This window comes from Peromyscus eremicus, chromosome 5, assembly GCF_949786415.1.
Source record: "Peromyscus eremicus chromosome 5, PerEre_H2_v1, whole genome shotgun sequence".
NCBI classification, from domain to species: Eukaryota; Metazoa; Chordata; class Mammalia; order Rodentia; family Cricetidae; genus Peromyscus; species Peromyscus eremicus.
The window spans coordinates 78,647,193-78,666,751 of record NC_081420.1 but is presented as its reverse complement, the minus strand read 5'-3'; the positions used below and the strand labels follow the sequence as shown (position 1 = coordinate 78,666,751).

At 44.3% G+C, this 19,559-nt stretch overlaps 1 protein-coding gene and 1 long non-coding RNA gene across 2 annotated transcripts; both read left to right on the top strand.

Annotated features, from left to right (window-relative positions):
- The first annotated feature begins 3,600 nt into the window (after positions 1 to 3,600).
- LOC131911571 (uncharacterized) lies at positions 3,601 to 7,774 on the top strand. Its single transcript, XR_009379397.1, has 4 exons — positions 3,601 to 3,677; positions 5,684 to 5,880; positions 6,854 to 6,971; positions 7,614 to 7,774. It is a non-coding gene; the product is annotated as an uncharacterized LOC131911571 (long non-coding RNA).
- Positions 7,775 to 10,986: 3,212 nt separating this feature from the next.
- On the top strand, positions 10,987 to 15,410 carry Gjd4 (gap junction protein delta 4). The gene is made up of 2 exons (XM_059263776.1): positions 10,987 to 12,438; positions 14,011 to 15,410. Exons 1-2 carry the CDS (start codon positions 12,375 to 12,377, stop codon positions 15,030 to 15,032), a joined length of 1,086 nt encoding a protein of 361 aa, XP_059119759.1. The 5' UTR covers positions 10,987 to 12,374; the 3' UTR covers positions 15,033 to 15,410.
- The last annotated feature ends 4,149 nt before the right edge of the window (positions 15,411 to 19,559 follow it).

Here is a 19,559-nt window from a genome sequence, read left to right as displayed (position 1 = left end):
AGACTGCCTGTAGGTGGCTGGGTGGTGGTGGTACTCGCCTTTAATCCCAGAACTCAGGAGTCAAAGGCAGGCAGATCTCTGAGTTCAAGGCCAGCCTAGTCTACAGAGTTAGTAGACGAGGACAGCTGGTACTACACAGAGAGACCCTGTCTCAAAAAAATAAAAATAAGTAAAAAAAAAAATAATAATGAAAAAGACTGCCTGTGGGCAAATCTGTAGGGCACTGTAGGGCATTTTCTTGATTAATGATTGGTGTGTGAGGGCTCAGCCCACTGTGAGCAGCCCCCTCACCCCCTACCCCCAGGCAGGAAGTTTCGGGTTGTATAGAGAAGCTAGCTGAACAAGCCTTGGGAAGAAAGCCAGTAAGCATCACTCTGCCTCAGTTCCTGTCTCCAGGTTCCTGCTTGGTCTTTATTACAGCAATAGACAGCTGACTAGGACACATGTCAAGGTGATCCTATTAGGCAAGGGTGCTGCTCAGTGCTAGAGGGCTTGCCTACTCTGTTTGGGATCCTGGGTGTAATTCTTAGCACCATGATGAAATACCAATAATAGCATTATTAGTAACAAGCAACCCTTCAGAGATAGAGAGAGGAGGAGTGGTGCCCCTATCTGGTTCTTATCTACCTACCATACCCTCATTCTTTCATTTTCCTGGCTCTGGGGAATGGAACCCAGGGCCTTCATGTGCCTAACACATCACCACTAAACTCCACAGTCCCACTCATTCTATGGTAAATGCTTGCCTAGTTTTCTCATACTTGCAGTTTTTGCTTTGTCGTCTGTCTGTTTTGATGAGAAAACAGAGCATGGTGGCCGTACTGTGGGGTCTGTGGAAGCCCAGGCTAGACCAACTGCCCTGGATAAGTGCAGTGACTCCTTCCATTTTTGCTGCTGAAGAGAAAACATGTGAATTGACAAGACCTCCTGAGGAGGTTTCAAATTGTCAGTAGTTCAGAGTCAGGGATGAATTCACTGTTGCTCTCACCCCCCAGACACCACTGCCCTGTGCTCTGAATAATTCAATGGTGGTGACACACAGGCTAACCACTTGTCCCAAATCAAAGTGTCTATTAATATTTGGAGGATTGTGTTTAACAGCTGTGAGTTTTAAAATAGATCCAATCCCATCCCTTACCTTCTAGCCTTTCATGGAAGAGAGCAGACAGGATCACACAGATGGAGAACATGAAGTCACTTGTACAATGTGGTGTATGATACATCCAGCTCGGGGGCATAGCAACCTAGGTAAATGCTGACCACCGAACCATCTTCAGTGTTTTTTCCCAACTCTGGGTCTCATTATGCTGCATAGTGATTTCTCATACTCCTGGGCTCAAGTGATCATCCTCCTTTACCTCCAGATGACAGGCATGCTCCGTCACACTTGGCTTGGCTTTGCCACTTAACAAGAATTATTCATGTAATGCTGAAGTAACTATGATCACATCTAACAATACCTGTCTGCCTGCCTTTGATTCTTCTCTCCTTCTTCTCTGGTCAGTCTCTGTCTCTGTCTCTCTGTATGTGTGTCTCACTCCGTCTCCCTCTCCCTGTCTCCCTTCCTATTAGGACAAGAACATACAAGCATGTAAACATGAAGAATGACAGGCTGAATCTTGCTCTTGGACCTTGTTAGAGGGCTAGCGCTTACAAAATGGGAAGGTTTTCTTCATTGTTGTTGTTAGTTTCTTGTTTATGTTTATTTTAAATACTATTTTGATTCTTTGAGAATTTCATACAATGTATTTTGATCATGTTCATGCCCACCCCCAACTCCTGGATCCTCCCCCACCTCGCTACACACCCAACTTTGTGTCCTTAATGAAAACAAAACAAAACTCCACAGTTCAATTTGTGCTGCTCAAATACTCTTTGATGTAGGGCATACGCTGGAGCATCTGTCTACCAGAGGTCACAATCTTGAAGAAAACTAATGCTCCATGTCCCAGCAGCTATCAGTTACCAATAGCACCTCAGATAGGGGTGGGACTTTGTACCCACCTCCCCACTCCATGTTGAGATTTGGCCTGGCTTCAGCTTGTGCATGGCTATCACAACCACTGTGAGAACACACGTGCCGACGCCCTGTTGTGTCCAGGAAACTGATTTTTTGTACTCATCTATGGCCTCTGACTCTTACACCCTTTCTACCCCTCCTCTGTGCTGACACCTGAGCCTTGGAGAGTGTGTGATATAGATGTCCCCTTTAGGGCTGAGTACACTGCAGGTTCTTATTCTTGGCCCATTGCCCAGTGTGGGTCTCTATGTTAATCAGCATCTATTGCAAAAAGAAGTTTCTCTAGCAAGGGTTAAGAGATGCACCAATATATGGCTATAACAATAAGTAACAAGGATGTGGTTTGATGCTATATCCATTCAGCAGAGAAAATAGTAGGCGCTCTTAGAGGCCCTATGACCTATCCAGCCACTCAGGCTCTTGGCCTCTATAACTGTCCCATGTTTGGGTTCCATTTTGAGGAGTGGACCTTAAGTCCAATTAGAAAGTGGTCGACTACTCCATGATATTTGTGCTGCTATTACACCAGTGGTGTATCTGGCCAGGCCAATCATTATTTTAGAGGGTTCACAGCTGAGTAAAAGATTGATGATTACTTTTCTGCTCTAGTAGTGTGGGTAGCATCTGCCAACTTTATGAAAGGTAGCCATTAGGGAAGAGTCTAAATCAGTACTAGCTTGATCTCTCCATGAACTGTGACTCAAGAACATGGTCTCTTCAGCAACAGAGTCCTATTGGAAAGCTTTAAAGGGTAACCAATGCAATGATAATAGCCTGTAATGTTTAGAGACCTATGGGCATCTAAAGGCCAACTACTCACCAGGAGGTCACCCATTCCTAGTCCTGGGGTTTTTATTTGGTAGCCTGTCATAGGTAGTAGGGATGTTGTTCCTCATTATTAGATAGCTTCATTTGAACTCTTTATATATATGTGTGTGCATGTGTGTTAGAATGTTTCTACAGTAGTTGGTTCCCAGGTGGCTTTTAAAAAAAACCTTTTATGTTAGTTATTCTTCCATTTCCCTCCTCCACTGCCCTGCCCCCCATCCCCCACCCCACTTAACACTTCCTCTTCCATTTACTCTTTCCTCTATACCACTGCATTCTATTGTCCTTCCCTTGAAAGCCCCAACCCCTGCTCTGGCCCCTTACTAGCTTCCTGACCTGTATGAGCATTCCAAATGAGACACACATATCTGCATTCACTCACGAGGCCAAACATGTAGTATATGTTTTTCTGAGTCAAGGTTACCTCACTCAGCATGATTGTATCCGGCTTCATCCATTTGCCTGAAAATTTCATACTTTCATTTTTCTTAACAGTTGAATATCCCATTGTGTAAATATACAACATTTTCATTATCAGTTCATCAGTTAATAAACATCTAGGTTGCTTCAATTTCCTGGCTACTGTGAATAAAGCAACAATGGATGAGCAAGTATCTCTGTAGACGAATATAAAGTCCTTTATGTACAGGTCCAAGAGTGGTATAGCTGGATCTCTTGGTAGACGTATTTTTAGTTTGTTGAGGAACCCTCAGAATGGTTGCCGTAGTGACTGTACCAGTTTGCATTCCAGTCAGCAACAAATAACTGTTTTCTTTTTACCACATCTATGCCAGCATTTTTTTTTTTTATCTTAGCCATTCTGACTGGGGTAAGAGGAAATCTCAAAATCGTTTGGTTTGCATTTCCCTCATTCCTAAACATTTAGAAAAATATTTCTTACCATTTTTCTTTTATCTTTTGAGAGCTTCCTGTTTAGTTTTTTGCTGCATTTTTAATAGTTTATATTTTCTGCCCTTGACGCTTCTTTCTTTTTCTTTTTTGAGTTCTTTGTGTATTCCAGATGCTAGTCCTCTGTCTCTTGTATAGCTGATAAAGGCTTCCCCACCCCCAATTCTGTAAAGCATCTCTTCACTCACGTGATGGTGTCCTTTGCTGTACAGAAGCTTTGTATATTTCCATGGTCTCATTTGTCAGTTGTTATTAATGACTGCACTGCCAGAGTCCTGTTCAGAAAATCCTTTTCTGTGCCTACGTGTTGAAACCTATCTCCTACTTTCTACTCTTAAAAAGATTCAGGGTACCAAGTGTTATGTTGAAGGCCTTGCTTGATCCAATTGATGTTGAGTTGTGCAAGGTGAGAAATAAGGATCTAATTGTATCCTTCTACATATAGCTACATGACTAGCACCATTTGTTAAAGATGCTGACCTCCAGTGTGTACTTTTGGCCTCTTTGTCAAAACCAGTTGCCTGTAGGAGAGCGTGCTCATATCTGGGTCCTGAATTAGATTCCATTGGTCAAGTGCCTGTTTGTGTGGCAGTGTGCTGTTCTCATTACTACAGCTCTGAAGTACGACTTGAAATCAGTGATAGTGATGTCTCCAGCAGTTCTTTTATTGTTCAGGATCGCTTTGGCTAGTGTGTGTGTGTGTGTGTGTGTGTGTGTGTGTGTGTGTGTGTGTGTGTCTGTCTGCCTGTCTGTCTGTTGGTCTGTCTGTGTGTGCACTTCCATTTAAAATTTAAGATTTTTCTTTCAATTCTGTGAAGAGTTGCTTAGGAATTTTGATGGAAATTGTGTTGAATATGTAGATTGATTTCGGTAGGATAGCAATTTTCACAATATTATGCCTACCAGTCCATGAGCATGGGAGATCTTTCCACCTTTGGATATCTTATCCAAGTTCTCTCTTCAGTGTCTTAAAGTTATAATACAAGTATTTCACTTCTTTAGTTAAATTTACTACAAGATTTTCGACACTATTGTAAATGAGATTGTTTCCCAGATTTTTTTTTTTGATTTGGTGTTTGTTGGTATATAAGCTGGTTATTGGTTTTTGTGTGTTAATTTTTTTTACTGCTATTTTACAGAATGCATTTATTAGTTGTAGGAGTTTTCTGGTGGAGCCTTTAAGGTATTTTATATGTAGAATCATATCGTCTGCAAATAACAGTACCTTTACTTCTCCCTTTCCTATTTGTATCCCGTATGTCTCCTTCACGTGTTATACTGATCTAGGTAACGTTTCACGCACTATGCTGCCAGGAATGGAGAGAGTTGACATACTATCTTCCCCTTCATTTTTCCTCTTCCAGTTTTTCATCATTTGATAAGATGTTGGTTATAGTCTTGTTATATATTGCCTTTATTGTGATGAATTATATTTCCCATATTCCTAAATTCTCCTGGAATTTTATCATGAAAGGATGCTGGATTTTAACAAAACTTTTTTTTCTGCATCTACAAATGATCATGTAGTTTCTGAGCTTGAGTCTGTTAATGTGGTGGAATATATTTATTGGTCTACATAAGTTGTAGATAATTTTTATTTTTCTGGGATGAAACTGATGTGAACATGGTGGATAATCTTTTTGATATGCTCTTGAATTCAGTTTGCATGTGTTTTATTGAGAATTTCTGCATCTGTGTTCAGCAGAGAATGGCCTATAATATAATTTTTATTGGGTCTTTATCTAGTTTCAGCATCAGGATAATACTAGTGCCATAAAAAGAATTTTGGAAGAGTTCCTTCCTTTTCCATTTTATGGAATAATTTGAGGAGTATTGTTATTACTTCTTGGAAGATGTGATAGAATTCTACTCTGCATCTATCTGGCCCAGGGCTTTTTTTTTATTTCTAATTACTGCTTGTTGTAGGATATTTGTGCACTGTGTGAAGATGTATGTCACTGTGATGGGTTTGATAAAGAACTGAATGACCAATAGCTAGGCAGGAAAGATAGGTGGGATTTCCAGGGAGAGAGAGGAAGAGGAGGAGGAATCTAGGCATGTGGATTACACCAGGGAGATACCAGGAGACTCTGGAGAAGTTGGACACATGGACCAGAGCAGAGGTAATCACGATATGTGACAGAATGTAGATTAATAGAGACAGGCTAATTTAAGTTATAAGAGCTAGTAGGACAAGCCTAAGCTAATGGCCAAGCTTTCATAATTAATAATAAGTCTCTGTGTCATTATTTGTGAGCTGGCAGTCCCAGTGAGAAAGTCCTACTACATATGGCACCCGTGGTGGGGTGCAAATATCCAAACACAGGGCCTGGGGAAGCTAAGAAAAGTTCTGGACAAGGAGCCAGATGTGCCTTCCTAAGTCTTGAAGTCTCTCAGGTGGGCTGGTGCTAAGCGGTGTACAGAGGCATGGCTGCCCGTGGGCTGGAGCCAGCTGCCAGAGGGATGCACTGGCACCATGCACTAAGCTGAGCCAGTTTGTCTCACGTGGTCAGAGAACGCTGCAGGCACTTAATAAAGCCAGGTTCAGACACGGAAAACCTCTAAAAAGGTGCGGAATGTCTAAAAATGTGCTTAGATGCCAAAGAAAGAAAAGAAAATGGGTATAGACAGTCATAGAAAAAATAGTTTAAACATAATAAAGTCTTCAAAGAAAGAATAAAGTAATATAAAAAGAGTAAGCTATGAAAAGTTAGGAAGTACAGGGTGTCTGGATTCTGTATGGTGTTTTGTTGACTTTGAATTTTTAAAATGCTAATGTACAAAAAACAACAGCTACTGAAAGACATTGGATTATGGAAACTGCTAAACTGAACCAACCTATATATTTTAAGAATGTCTTTTTTTTTTTTTTTTTTTTTTTCGAGACAGGGTTTCTCTGTGTAGCTTTGCGCCTTTCCTGGGACTCACTTGGTAGCCCAGGCTGGCCTCGAACTCACAGAGATCCGCCTGGCTCTGCCTCCCGAGTGCTGGGATTAAAGGTGTGCGCCACCACCACCCGGCAAGAATGTCTTAACTTCAAAATGGAAGTAAAAAATATGTTGCGTTATGGGAGAGGTTATACCATTGTTTCCACAGAAAACAAAAGGTTATGGTTCTCTTCAAAATTAATGAAGATCAGATTTGATTGCGAGAGACCTCCTGAAAATCTTGGCTACAGACATAAAAAAGGAAACCAAGAAAGACCACAGGACAGGTAATGTATATTCTGAGTCTCATAGTTTTCTGAGCTTCCTGAGTCATGGGCGCCTGCCTCCTTCCTCCAAGAAGGAGTGTTTCAATGCAGAGGAAATTGCTACACAATGGGGAGGTGGGGGGTTGAGGATCATGTGTGTAGTGGGGTGTCTGCTGCCATAGACATTAGAGGAGCTAGGCTACTTCCTTAACCCTCAGTTACCTGGGTGGAGGCTCCTCCCTAGTTACCATGAAGCTATACTTTGGGAGCAGCACGCTGTTGCTGTTGCACTGAAATGGCTCCTTCACTTCTGTGCTAGACCAACTTACTGCCTAGCAGAAAACTGTTCTCTCTCTCTCTCTCTCTCTCTCTCTCTCTCTCTCTCTCTCTCTCTCTCTCTCTCTCTCTTTCTTTCTCTTTCTCTCTCCCTCCTCCTCCTCCTTTCCTTCTTCCCACCCCACCCCCGCAATCCTTCTGCCTCTTTCTGAGTACTGCGTTACTGTGTTTACAGGAATGTACCATCATGCCCATCTCAGAAACCTACCCATTTTTTTCTTGTTTGTATTACCAAGACAGGCCAAGATTTTCGCAGGGCCTCAATACATTGAGAATGAATGGTTTTTTTTTTTTTTTTTTTTTTTTTTTTTTTTTTTTTTTAAATAGAGAATATGATGCCTGCTCCACAAAGTCGTGAAGATGTGGGAGGAAATTCGAGTGTGCGGCGTTTCTTGAGGTGAAACACCAGCAAGCAGTCGGAACTCAGACCTCCTCACCCGGAAGCCCCGCCAATTTCATCCTGTTATTCATCCTACTGTTTGATGGCCAGCCACTGCCTTGGCTACTGCCTTTTAATAAAACCTCACCGTTAAAGCTGGAGCTGGAGCTCAGTCAGTAAAGTGGCTTTTGAGAATTTGGCCACTGGTGGGTTTCCCATGCTCTAGTGGATGGCCCCACACCCGTGAGTGGGAAGCACTACTGGACTTAAGTACATTCTCCAAAAAAAAAAAAAAAAAAAAAAAAACCACACAAAAAACCAAAAAGATGTGAAGACGTGGGAGGGGGCATGTTGAGGGGATATGAGGGAAGTTGGAGGCCCTAGGCTGAATACTCGGTAACATACATACAGAGAGAGAGAGAGAGAGAGAGAGAGAGAGAGAGAGAGAGAGAGAGAGAGAGAGAGAGGTGCTGATTGAATTTAAGGCCCACTCCATGATATGGAACCCTTACCTGACACTGTTAAAATGGCCAGAACCCGGGGCTAGACGTTATGGGATTGGGGAAAACCTACTGTTCTTCTAAAGGAATATAGCAACAAATGACTCCAAAGGACATACTGCTATATCCACAGACCAGAGCGTCACTCAACTGTTGTCAGAGAAGATTCTTCTCAAAGTAGGTGATAATTAACAAAGAGATTCACAACTGGACAGGGTGCAGATACTTAGAGACTTTGGATCTCTCTGCCTTAAATGGGATGTTTAATCAATGAACTTTCTCAATAAAGTGTCACTAGGTCAATCAACTGCATCCTACGATAAGCCTCATGCCAGGAGCACTTGGTCAACACCAAACAGATTTCATACTTTCGTGCACTTTTTTGGGTATGTTTTGTCTTGTTGATTTTCGTTTTTAGAGTTTGTCTGTTTTGATTTTTTTTTTGTCTTTTGCTTTTCATTTTCCGTCTTTCTCTTTTTAAGAGAGAAAGACGAAGAACAAAGTTGGATGGTTAGGGTGGTGGAGAGGCTCTGGTGGGGGGGGGAATATGATCACAATATACTGTATGAACTTTTTAAAGATTTATTTATTTTTATTTTATGTGTATGACTATTTCTGCGTGTATGTATGTGCGCCATGTGTATGTCTATCCCCACAAAGGCCAGAAAGTGGCATTGGATCTCTGGATCCCTGAAACTGGAATTAACAACTGATTGTGAACGAGAATGTGGGTGCTGAGAGCCTAATTCAGGTTCTCTGAAAGGGGCTCTTAGCTGATGAACCAGCCCCAGTTGACCAGATCTTTGATGACTGTGAGTGTCTTGTGTCTTGGGTTCTCAGGTCATACACAACCAGGCTGTGAAATATCCTGTCACTAGAGAAACCCTGCATCATTCAGGACATGAGAAGCATGTGATGAGCCTCCCAGGGTAGGGATAGGTGTCAGCTCATCTTCATTCATGGAGGAGTATTAGTACGATGGGCCATGAGTTTATGTAAGTGAACTAACAATATCTATTAAACATATAAAAGATGTGTGTGTGTGTGTGTGTGTGTGTGTGTGTGTGTGCCAATAAAACACACACAAAACATTTTGGTGGAAGAAATGTTACAACCAGGGGTTAACAGGAACCAGCTTTAGTTTAACCTGGAATTCCCTCAAGGACTCACCCAAGTGTTATTGGCTTGGTTACTTGTCTATGGTGCTATTGGCAGATAATAGAACTTTTAGGAGATGGAGTCTAGTGGGAGGAAGTTAGGTCATTGAGGGTATGCTTGGGGTGATAGTGAAATCTTGGACTCTTGTTTCCCTCTTTCTCTGCTTCTTGGCTACCACATGCTCCCGCTGTGAAATCTTATGCTCTTATGCTACTACTGGCCCCAAGCAAGAGGACCAGGTGACCATGGATGGAGACCATGTGTTAGAAACCTTCCCTTCAGTGTTATGTTGGGTATCTGTTACTGTAAATGGAAGCTGGCTAATCCAGAGCCCCACATTTCCCTCAAGCAGTCCCCATTCATAAAGTCAATGTTCGTGGCAACTGTAGAGGCCATAACTACTATAAATTTGTCCATTTTTAAATTTCACTCCCCATTTATTCAGTAACCCACTGGTGATTCAAAAGTGATTTGCTCAGTTTCTTTGTGTTTGGGTATTTTTCTGTAGTTTTTTTCTGGCTGTTGATGTTTGGTTTTATTCCATTATGATCTAATGACTGCATTTATTTTTTAAGAGCCTCCTATAGGCCAAATAATATTCTAGAAACTTATTTATATTATCTCTTATTCTTGGCCCTTAATTGAGATTCATTATCCTCAAATCACAGATGTGAAAAATGTATCATCTTCTCAAAGCAGCTATCCTGTGAAAATGTGATTGGGGGCGTGAAAAACGTAGTTAAACTGTCAAGCATCACGAGGTCTTGATGGAAGGGCCCTCTCAGGCTGCTTCCTGGCTTCTCAGCCGTTTCTTGTTGTTGGTTGTTTTTTTTTTTTTTTTGCTCTTTTGGGGGTGGGGGGTGGGGCCCACCACGCAGCTCCCCAGTAAATCACTCATGGAGACGTATTCATACTTATGAATGCCCAGCCTTATTTTGGCTTAGTTTCTAGCCAGCTTTCCTTAACTTAACTTATCCCGTCTACCTTTTGCCTCTGGGCTTTTCCGTTCTCTTTCTTTAGTAAATCTTACTCTTACTCCTGCTTCCATGGCTGGCTGTGTAGCTGGGTGGCTGCCCCCGATGTCCTCCTCCTTCTCTGGCTACTAGCTTTCTTCTCCTCCCAGATTTCTCCCTCTACATATTCTCTCTGCCTGCCAGTCCCGCCTATCCTTTCTCCTGCCTTGCTATCGGCCAGTTTTTTTTTTATTAGACCATCAGGTGTTTTAGACAGGCACAGTAACACAGCTTCACAGAGTTAAACAAATGCAACGTAAACAAAAGTAACACACCTTAAAACACCCTGCCACAGTTCCTCCTTCTGTACTGCCTTCTAAGCAGCCAGCCCGCCTCTCATCCACCCTCCACCCTTTTGCTTTTTTCTCCTCCAAGTCCATGTCTGTCCAAGTCCATGTCTGTCCTCACTGTCTTTTTTTCTCTCCACAACTAGAGGCATTTTTGCTCTCTGGGGAGCTGGAACCTCAGCTCTGTCCCACAGAAAATCTCAATAATTATTTTTGGGGTTTTTCTATTTTAAAAACACCATCAAGAGCAGCCTGTGTGGACAAAAAGACATTCTTGTTTCCTTGGTACTTGCACTGTGGGACTATATATCTATATCTATATAATACATATGATATATATATATATAACCTGAGTCTTCTCATTTCAGGATGAGGCTGTGGGGAGAGATACAGTGACTTCTCTGGCAGGTAGGGGCCTGCTGGAGTTTTGTCAATGAAGACTTCCCAAGTCATAGTCTAGACCTGGCATCCACACTGAGGTGCAGGTCTGTGCTTACCTCAGTGATGCAGGAATTAGCAATAAGGTCAAGATCTTTGTGGGCTATGGGGTAGTGGTGGTGATGGTTATGCTCTGTAGAAAGGGCAAAATGAACATTTTAGGACTTCCTTCACAAGTGGCTGTGGACATGTTTTGAAGGAGGAAATGGTTTTGTGTGTTCATGTGTACATAAGGGCCATGTATGTACAAATGCGTGCACATGTGTGTATGCATATGGATGTCAGACATTGTCTTTCTTATTGTCATGATGAAACACTATGACTAAGGAAACTTATAAAAGAAGGTATTTAACTGGGGGCTCACAGTTCCAGAGGGTTAGAGTCTATGACCATCATGTCAAGAAGCATGGCAGCAGGCAGGCAGGCAGGCAAGGAGCTGGAGTCATAGCTGAGAGCTTACATTCTGATCCAGAAGGAGGAGGCAGAGACAGAGAACTAATGGGGGATGGAAAAGACTTTTGAAACCTCAAAGCTTACCCCCAGTGACACACCTCCTCCAACAAGACCACACTGCCTAATCCTTCCCAAACGGTTCCACCAACCAGGGACCAAATATTTAAAACCTACAAGCCTGTGGGGGCTAGTACCAGCCAAACTACCACAGACATCAACCTTGAGTGTCATACTCAGGTGCTGTTCACCTTGATTTTTGAGGCAGCATCTCTTATTAGGATGTGGGGCTCACCAATTCAGTGAGTCGTGTCGGCCAGTGAGCTCGTGTCTGCACACTTAGATTAAAAGCATGCACCACCATGCTTGGCATTTTATGTGGGTGCTGGGGTTTGCGCTCAGGTCCTCATGCTCATGCAGGAAATGTTTTACCAACTGAGCCATCTTCCAAGCTCCCATACAGAAAAAGTTCATTGGCTAATTAATAGAAGTTTTCTTTCTTGGGTTAAAAGTAGCTGTTTCCATTCCATCCCAAAGTGCCTAGCTCTTCTGATGGAGACATGTAAGCACAGCTACCAGCCTGGAATGTCCTGGGAGGGTAAGAATAGCCACACAGAGAGACGACTCCTGCTTCCGAGCTCCACAGTTGTCTGGAGTGTCTCACTGGCAAGCAGCTTAGGGCTGTCTCAGTGTGGAGACAGGAGGCCTGTGCTGCCAGGCCTGGGAGCACATCTTTATTTCCACAGCTTGGCACTCACCTTGAAGTCTGATGTAGAAAAAAATTATTGATTTTTTTTAAACATCCTTGGGGTACACAGACCTCTCAACCCTCCAGCAGCCTAGGCCTGTGGCTTTCTGCAAGCATGGAGAACTTGGACTTGTTGGGGTTCCTCATTATCACCTTAAACTGCAACATGACCATTGTGGGTGAGTCTTGGGGGGAACCCCAAATCTTGTTCTGGTTTCATTGCCATATTCAAATTGAGTCCTTTTCAAAAGTTTATCCCAATTTAGTGTGTCTGACCCACTCCCAAAAGAAAGGCTGTATCGTGGTGGTGTGGGAACCCTGACAAACTTCACTGGGGTCATACCGTGCGCCTATCAACATGGGAGGATGTGTATGTGGGGGGTGGGGGCAGCATTGGTCTCAGACAAGGTCTGTTTTCTCAGCATTTGGGTTCTGAATTTGAAGGCAGAATTGGGTGGAATAAATGAGAAAGTAATGCTTCTGTTGTGTCTCCTCATCTACCTTTTACGTTTTATCTCTGAAGATTATGTTATAACTATGACTAATTTATCTTAAGCACTCTAACAAAGACCCCAAGTTTAATTTAGTTGTTTATAGTCTTGGGGATAGAGCTCGGGGCCTCAGTCATGAGGTGCTGATACATTGAGGCAAGGTGAGCTATGTCCCCTGCCCCTAGTGACATATTCATTCTCTCCCCAGTTTGCTATATAGCTCAGGCTGGCCTTGAGCTTTCCAAGTGCTGGGTTGCAGTCTTGCATAACCATATACAGCCCTAGCTATTCTTTTAACAAGCTAATAGTAAAGATACCTGAGATTGATCCAAATGAGTCAGTTTCAGAGAGGCTTGGGCATCTGAAAAGAGGGTGGAGAAAAGGTTAAGATTTGCCTGATGTCAGGTTGATAGTTTTTTTTTTTCACTCTTATTTTGTAGAATTTGAATAAATAAACCTGGTACTGAAAGGTTGAATCCATGACTTCATCACCTACTGGTGCTTCTTTCTGAGCTTGGCTGCCTTTATAAATGATAGGGTTGTTTCTTTTTTCTTCTCTTTGTGCACAGTTTTTGTTAATGTCATTAATACAGTGACTGGGCTAAGGGGAAAGGAATCTAGAAATAGGAGAAAAAGGAGCATTCTTAAAGAAATTTAATTTCAAGCACCCAGAGTCACAGTAGCTACAGCCCTATGATGATAGGGACCCTATAGGCTGGGGTCATAAATAAGGGAGACAGTGAAATTACCCGCTTTGGCTTGCTCAGCACATGAAGGCAATATGCTAAGGTCCTTTAAAAAGCTTAGTCCCTAAGAAAAATGAGATCGAATCACATCATAGATTTGCTCAGCCAAAATGCTCTCTGGATCTTTCAGTCCAGGCCATGCAAAGGCATCGTTAGCCGTGATGCACTTTACAGATCTGCTCACTGGAAATATCTTACAAATAATTTCAGGGCTGTTCCTGGTACAGCAAAGGCTTAGGAAGTAATCACCCTAAAGGAGTGGTGGGGCTCAGTGGTAGAGTACTTTCCTAGCATAGCATGCATGCAACAGGTTCTGTTTTCGATCCTTGCTACTGCAGGTGTGCGTGCGTGCGTGCGTGTGTGCGTGCGTGCGTGCGTGCGTGCGTGTGTGTAAAATAGTTGCCGCTATTGCTCTGAGTGCTACTGACTTCCCAGGGTGTAGTAGTTAAGCTGCTGTGTGGAGGCAGCCTGCTGCACCTTGGACACTGATCCTTGGACACTTGTTCTCGCCTAGGCATGCTCTGGCTGGTCGTGGCGGTCCTGCTGAGGATGCTGGTGGTGGTCTTGGCAGGGTCCCCTATCTACCAAGACGAACAGGAGAGGTTTGTTTGCAACACCCTGCAGCCAGGATGTGCCAACGTCTGCTACGACCTCTTCTCTCCAGTGTCGCCGCTGCGGTTCTGGCTGGTGCAGAGCCTGGTGCTGCTCCTGCCTTCTGCAGTCTTTGGAGCCTACGCCCTGCACCGCAGCGCGAAGCTGGCTGCGGAGGGAGCCTGCAGGCCCCGGGTGCCAGACCTGTCTGCTGCCTACCTGGTGCACCTGCTGCTGCGCACGCTGCTCGAAGCTGGGCTGGCTTCCCTGCATTATTTGCTCTTCGGCTTCTTTGTGCCCAACCGAGTTTCTTGCTCGCGCGTGCCCTGCTCAGGGGCTGTGGACTGCTACGTGTCGCGGCCCACGGAGAAGTCCCTCCTGATGCTGTTCGTGTGGGCTGTGAGCGCGCTGTCCTTCTTACTCAGTTTGGCTGACCTGCTTTGCAGCCTGAGGAGGACAGGGAGGACCACGCAGGGGGTGAAGGGCAAGGCCAGACCGGTCTGCGAAGTCCCCACACTTCCCCCTGGTCTCTTACAGGACCCCCAGGGCTGTCAGAGCCAGGGTCAAGTGGACCGTGGGGGCGGGCAGGAGGAGCAGGGTGTGCCTGAGTTCCCCAGGGTGTGGACAGCAGGGCAGGCCGGCGACAGCCACGTTGGTCAGGCCAGTGTGTCAGGGCGGGCGGGGCATTCAGACCAAGATGATAGTGAGGCCACTTCCTCAGCTGGCGACAGGTTAGCTGTGGCTCACACAGAGCGTGAGTTCAGATCCCACAGAGAGTCTTCTCTGGACCTAGGGGGCAAACACTCTCAGTCAGGTGAACTCCCCTTGGTCACCCAGAGCCACCTGGCCGGGCACTGTTCGGCAAGCCAGCCTCGGGCTCCTGGTAGGCTGGCTACCTCGGGCAGCGCCCCTCACCTGAGAACCAAAAAGTCTGAGTGGGTGTGAAGACAGTCATACAGAGCCCACTAACCCTTTCCTCAGTACGGTGCAGAGGTCCCTTCATCTTGTATTCTTGCTGAGACCATTTTAGGTTTACCTAGAAATTTGAGGTCTTTGATGTACAATGTCATGGAAAATTATCCAACACTGTTCTAGGAACCTGAGATCAAGATGCTCCAGCAAACTTAACTTCTGTTAAACTGCCTGCTTGTGCAGACCTACCCCTACACCCACCCACATAGCTCAGCTTTTATTAAACTGTTTGATTAAGCAAAACCCGCCTCTGCAATTGCAGACTAAAATACCAAGATGTGAGTTTTGCCTTTAAAAACCCCTTACCCTAAAAACTCGGGGCTACACTTGGGTCCCAAATACCTGGGTATAGTCTCAGCCAGCTGTAATAAAGACTTTCAGTTGGCTATGAATTGTGTCTGAGTGGTCATCTCTGGAGGGCTCCCCAGAACAGGAGCAGGCTGTGCCTATGAAGCTAAAATCCTAGAGTGAGAGATCAGAACCTGAGATTTGCTCCACAAAGACAGCATGCACTTCAGCCACTGGGTGGGTGCCACAGGAGGAGGCAATATTCTCAGCAAGGGATCAAAGCTCCCTTCACTCATCCGGACTTCAGTTTTCTCCTTTGAGTGACGAGGGACCTAGACTAGGGTGTTCTTTGTTGCTCTTCCAATTGAAGACTCTGCCAGAGTATGGCCATTGGTTATGCTAACATTCTAAGGATTGCAAGTAGTCTTTCTAGCTTGCTGACTGCCCAGCATAGCTTTTGATAGGCTGAGCTTTAATAGCAAAAAAGTCTGTGTTGCTATAATAAAATACCAGAGACTAAATTTTAAAGAAAAATGTATTTTTTATAGCAACAGAGATTGGGGGTTCCAAGATTGGACTACAGAAGTCCTTTTAGCCATTTCATAACATTCCAGGGAATTCCATGGAGAGGCAGAACAGCATGCCAACTTATACCTCTCTTCTTCTTGTAAAATATTCTTATTTATTGTTATGTCCATGGTGTGTGTGTGTGTGTGTGTGTGTGTGTGTGTGTGTGTGTGTGTACACGCACTGTAATATGTTTGTAGAGGTTAGAGGATGACTTTGGGGAGTCAGTTCTCTCTCTCTCTCTCTTTTTTTTTTTTTTTTTTTTTTTACTGTGTATTTCAGGAATTGAACTCAACTTGTCAGATTAGCATGACATGAACTTTGACCTGCTAAGTCATTTCAGGCTTTCTCTTCTTAAAAAGTCATTAATACCATCATGGGGCCTCACCCTCAGAATATTACCGAATCATAACCACCTCCCCAAGGCCCCATCACCAGACACCATTAACAGGAATTTTGTGATTAACTTCCCAATACATGATGATTGTGGTTGTTTTGCTGTGTCAACATGACTGTGAAGGTCACACTGAAGCTGACAGGTGGAGGCATCCCTCCCCTGTGACCACACTGCAGCTCTCAATGGCTTTTAGGTTTTCAAGCCTTGAAAGATCTCACAGTGGTTGTCAAAGCATGCACGAGACCTGTGCAACCACACACCAGACCAAAACCCAGGATGAAGATGAGAGTCGGGTACTAAGTCCCACTCCGGCCGTAGCACTCTGGTCAACTGTTAGCTGCTGGGAGAGGGAGAATCAGATTTCTGCAAGGGTCTAGCCCCTGGTCCACCAACCATGCTCCAGTGGGAGGCTACACATCCAAGAATGTTTGGACAGCACAACTGTGTCTTGTTGTGGCAGGGGGACAGAAAGTTGGGTGACTGTGGGGATAAGTCTGATCAAAACACACTGTATGAAATTCTAAAAGAACTAATACAATTTTAAGACTTTTTAAAAATTATATAAGATGAAAGTGGGGAAACAGTCTTAGACTTTATCCAACAGAGCCCCAGGTGGTACCTTAGGGATCACTTGGCCCAGAGTCCCATCTATCTGCTCACATGGGAGGGGCAAGAGGAGCCCATAGGCCCAACCTGGAGTGAGCACTGTCACATCTAGTTACCCACTCTCTCCAGAACTTAGAAAGGTGGTGGGGGAGTCAGAGGAACCGTTAGCTGCCTTTAATGCCAGCACTCAGGAGGCAGAGGCAGGTGGCAGGATCTCTATTAGCTCAAGGCCAGATTGGTCTACATGGTGAATTCCAGGCTAGTCAGGGCTACACAGTGATACCATGTCTCAAAACAAACAAGCAAACAAAAACAAAAACAAACCCACAAATGAACGAACTGAAAAATCAGAAATGGGAAGTTTGAGGAAAGAGAAAAGATTAAGAATTTCCTTAATTCGTGACCTAGAACCCAAATCTCTGGTACTTTGGAGCCATCTAAATTACAATAATTGAAAACAAGAAAAGTGAGGGAGGGAGAGAAACACACACACACACACACACACACACACACACACACACACACACACGGTTGTCAGGGGGAGCATTAGTGTTGTTCAGTTGTTTAGGTTTTACACAGCAAAAGCCTCATTAGATACTGCCTGATTTCCCGTGGACATCAGCTCAGCAAGTTTCCCCAGCTGGTGTGAGGGTGCCTCCTGAGACAGTTCAGTGAAGACACGAACCCGCCGGTGGATCCAGTCTCTGAACAGACAAGTAAGTAGTGCTGGGTGCCCGTGGAGACGAAAGTGAAAGAGATCCTATGAGGACCAAGGGATCCTGCACAGAAAGCAGGCTGTGGGTAGCCCAGGGAAGTGTTACTTATGCATTTACTAAGTAGCTTGCTGGCACATGCAGCAATCTACGCTGGGAACTTCTTTCCAGTTTTCTGGTATAAATTCAGTTCCAGGAATAATGAGCAGCATGACACATTAAGGAAAGGAAAGGGAGGCCCGCAGGACTGTAGTGTAAATCCTGTGGCTCTCACTCCATGACAACTCCGGGGCTGGCTTTGAAGGGCTCTGGTGAATCTTGCCGGCTATGTAGGGGATAAATTTGTTTCCCTAGGAATGAAGAGGATGACAGACACCCTTCTTGAACTTCAAGTGTGTGTGTGTGTGTGTGTGTGTGTGTGTGTGTGTGTGTGTGTGTCTTTATTTGCATATATGACTGTGTTCTTGTGTGCATATATCTCCGTGTATATGTGCGTGCATGTGTATGTATGCAAGTGTGGTTTTCTTGCTCCCGACATCTATACAACAATCCCTTCCTTGGGGAACTTTAAACTTGACCTCCAGCTCTATAGTTGGTCCCAGAGTTAGGTGAGATGCTAAGATTACACAGCCTTATAAGATGAACCTAGGTGAACTTCATTTCATAGAGAATTGAGGAAATTAAAGTCAAATGCCAATTGAGTATACCTCTGTGTAGAGCATTTGTCTAGTAAGCAGAAGGACATACGTTTGATTCTAAGCACTGAATAAAACCTAGATTTTGGTAGGAAGGGTTTCCCTTCTTTCCCAGACTGAGGATCAGAGTGTACCCCCATCACATCTCTGGTTACCATCTGCCTCTTTGGCTGAAAGGTCACCCGTGTGTCACTGGGCAGGTCTTCTTCCCCCAGTCCCTCAGGCAGAGCTGCTTGTCTTCCACACAGACCCACACATAGTCACCAGTAGGCTAACACGTTAATAAAGAAGCATTTATGGAACATTGGTTCTGCATATAAATCTACTTCAGTTCCTTTCCGTGAAGCTTTAAAGCTCTGCATATGCTGCAAGCAGTCAGAAAACTGAGGTGGGGTGAGCCCCAGTGCACACACACAGCCTCTCAAGTCCTCCAACCCCAGCTCTTCACAGGGCTCACAAAATAGGAGCAGGTAACACCTGCTTTACTGAGTGAGTGTGGAAAGCCCACCTGGTTAACCATGGAAACCCCAGGACAAGGATTTAGTCATGTGCTCCCAAAAGATGGCTCTAGGGCTGAGATCACAGATGTCCGACAGACTATTGTGAAGGAGTCTTCAGGAATTGATGACATTTGGCAGAGGAGAATGTTAGCTGGACCCGGTAAGGCTTCCTGGTTTTCGGTTGCTCCCAGTCTCACCAGCAGGGGCCTCTCTTGGACCACAGTTAAGATCCAATAGTTAAAAGCACCAAAACAAAAATGTCAATTTGTCTTCTCCACTTTGATACATTGCTGCCCATTCATTCGGTTTTCATCTTTATCTTCTCTGCTCACAGAAATCGGATTTAAGAATTCTCTGCAGTCCATCTGGGAATTCTATTAGATTGATTTTAGGCAACAGTATGATAGGGGCTTGGGAGTGAGAAATTAGGGGATAATGGGAAACTGTGATCAATCTAGTCTCATAGCACAAGCTCATTGAACAAGACAAGAGATCACCTTTGTGAGTTTGAGATACAACTCCTAGTTTTGACTTTCTTCCTTTGATTTTGCTCACATGCATCTGATCCCCCCGTCCCCCTCCCCCAGCTTTCCAAAAACACTGAAAAGATTTCACTTGAGAGCTGGACCTGTAATGTAAATGACCACCAAGGCAGATGGTAGGGAGGCGGCTAGATGCTGTAGCCCTGGAGTGTGGCTACTCAGAGCTGTTGACCAAATGTAACAATGGGACAC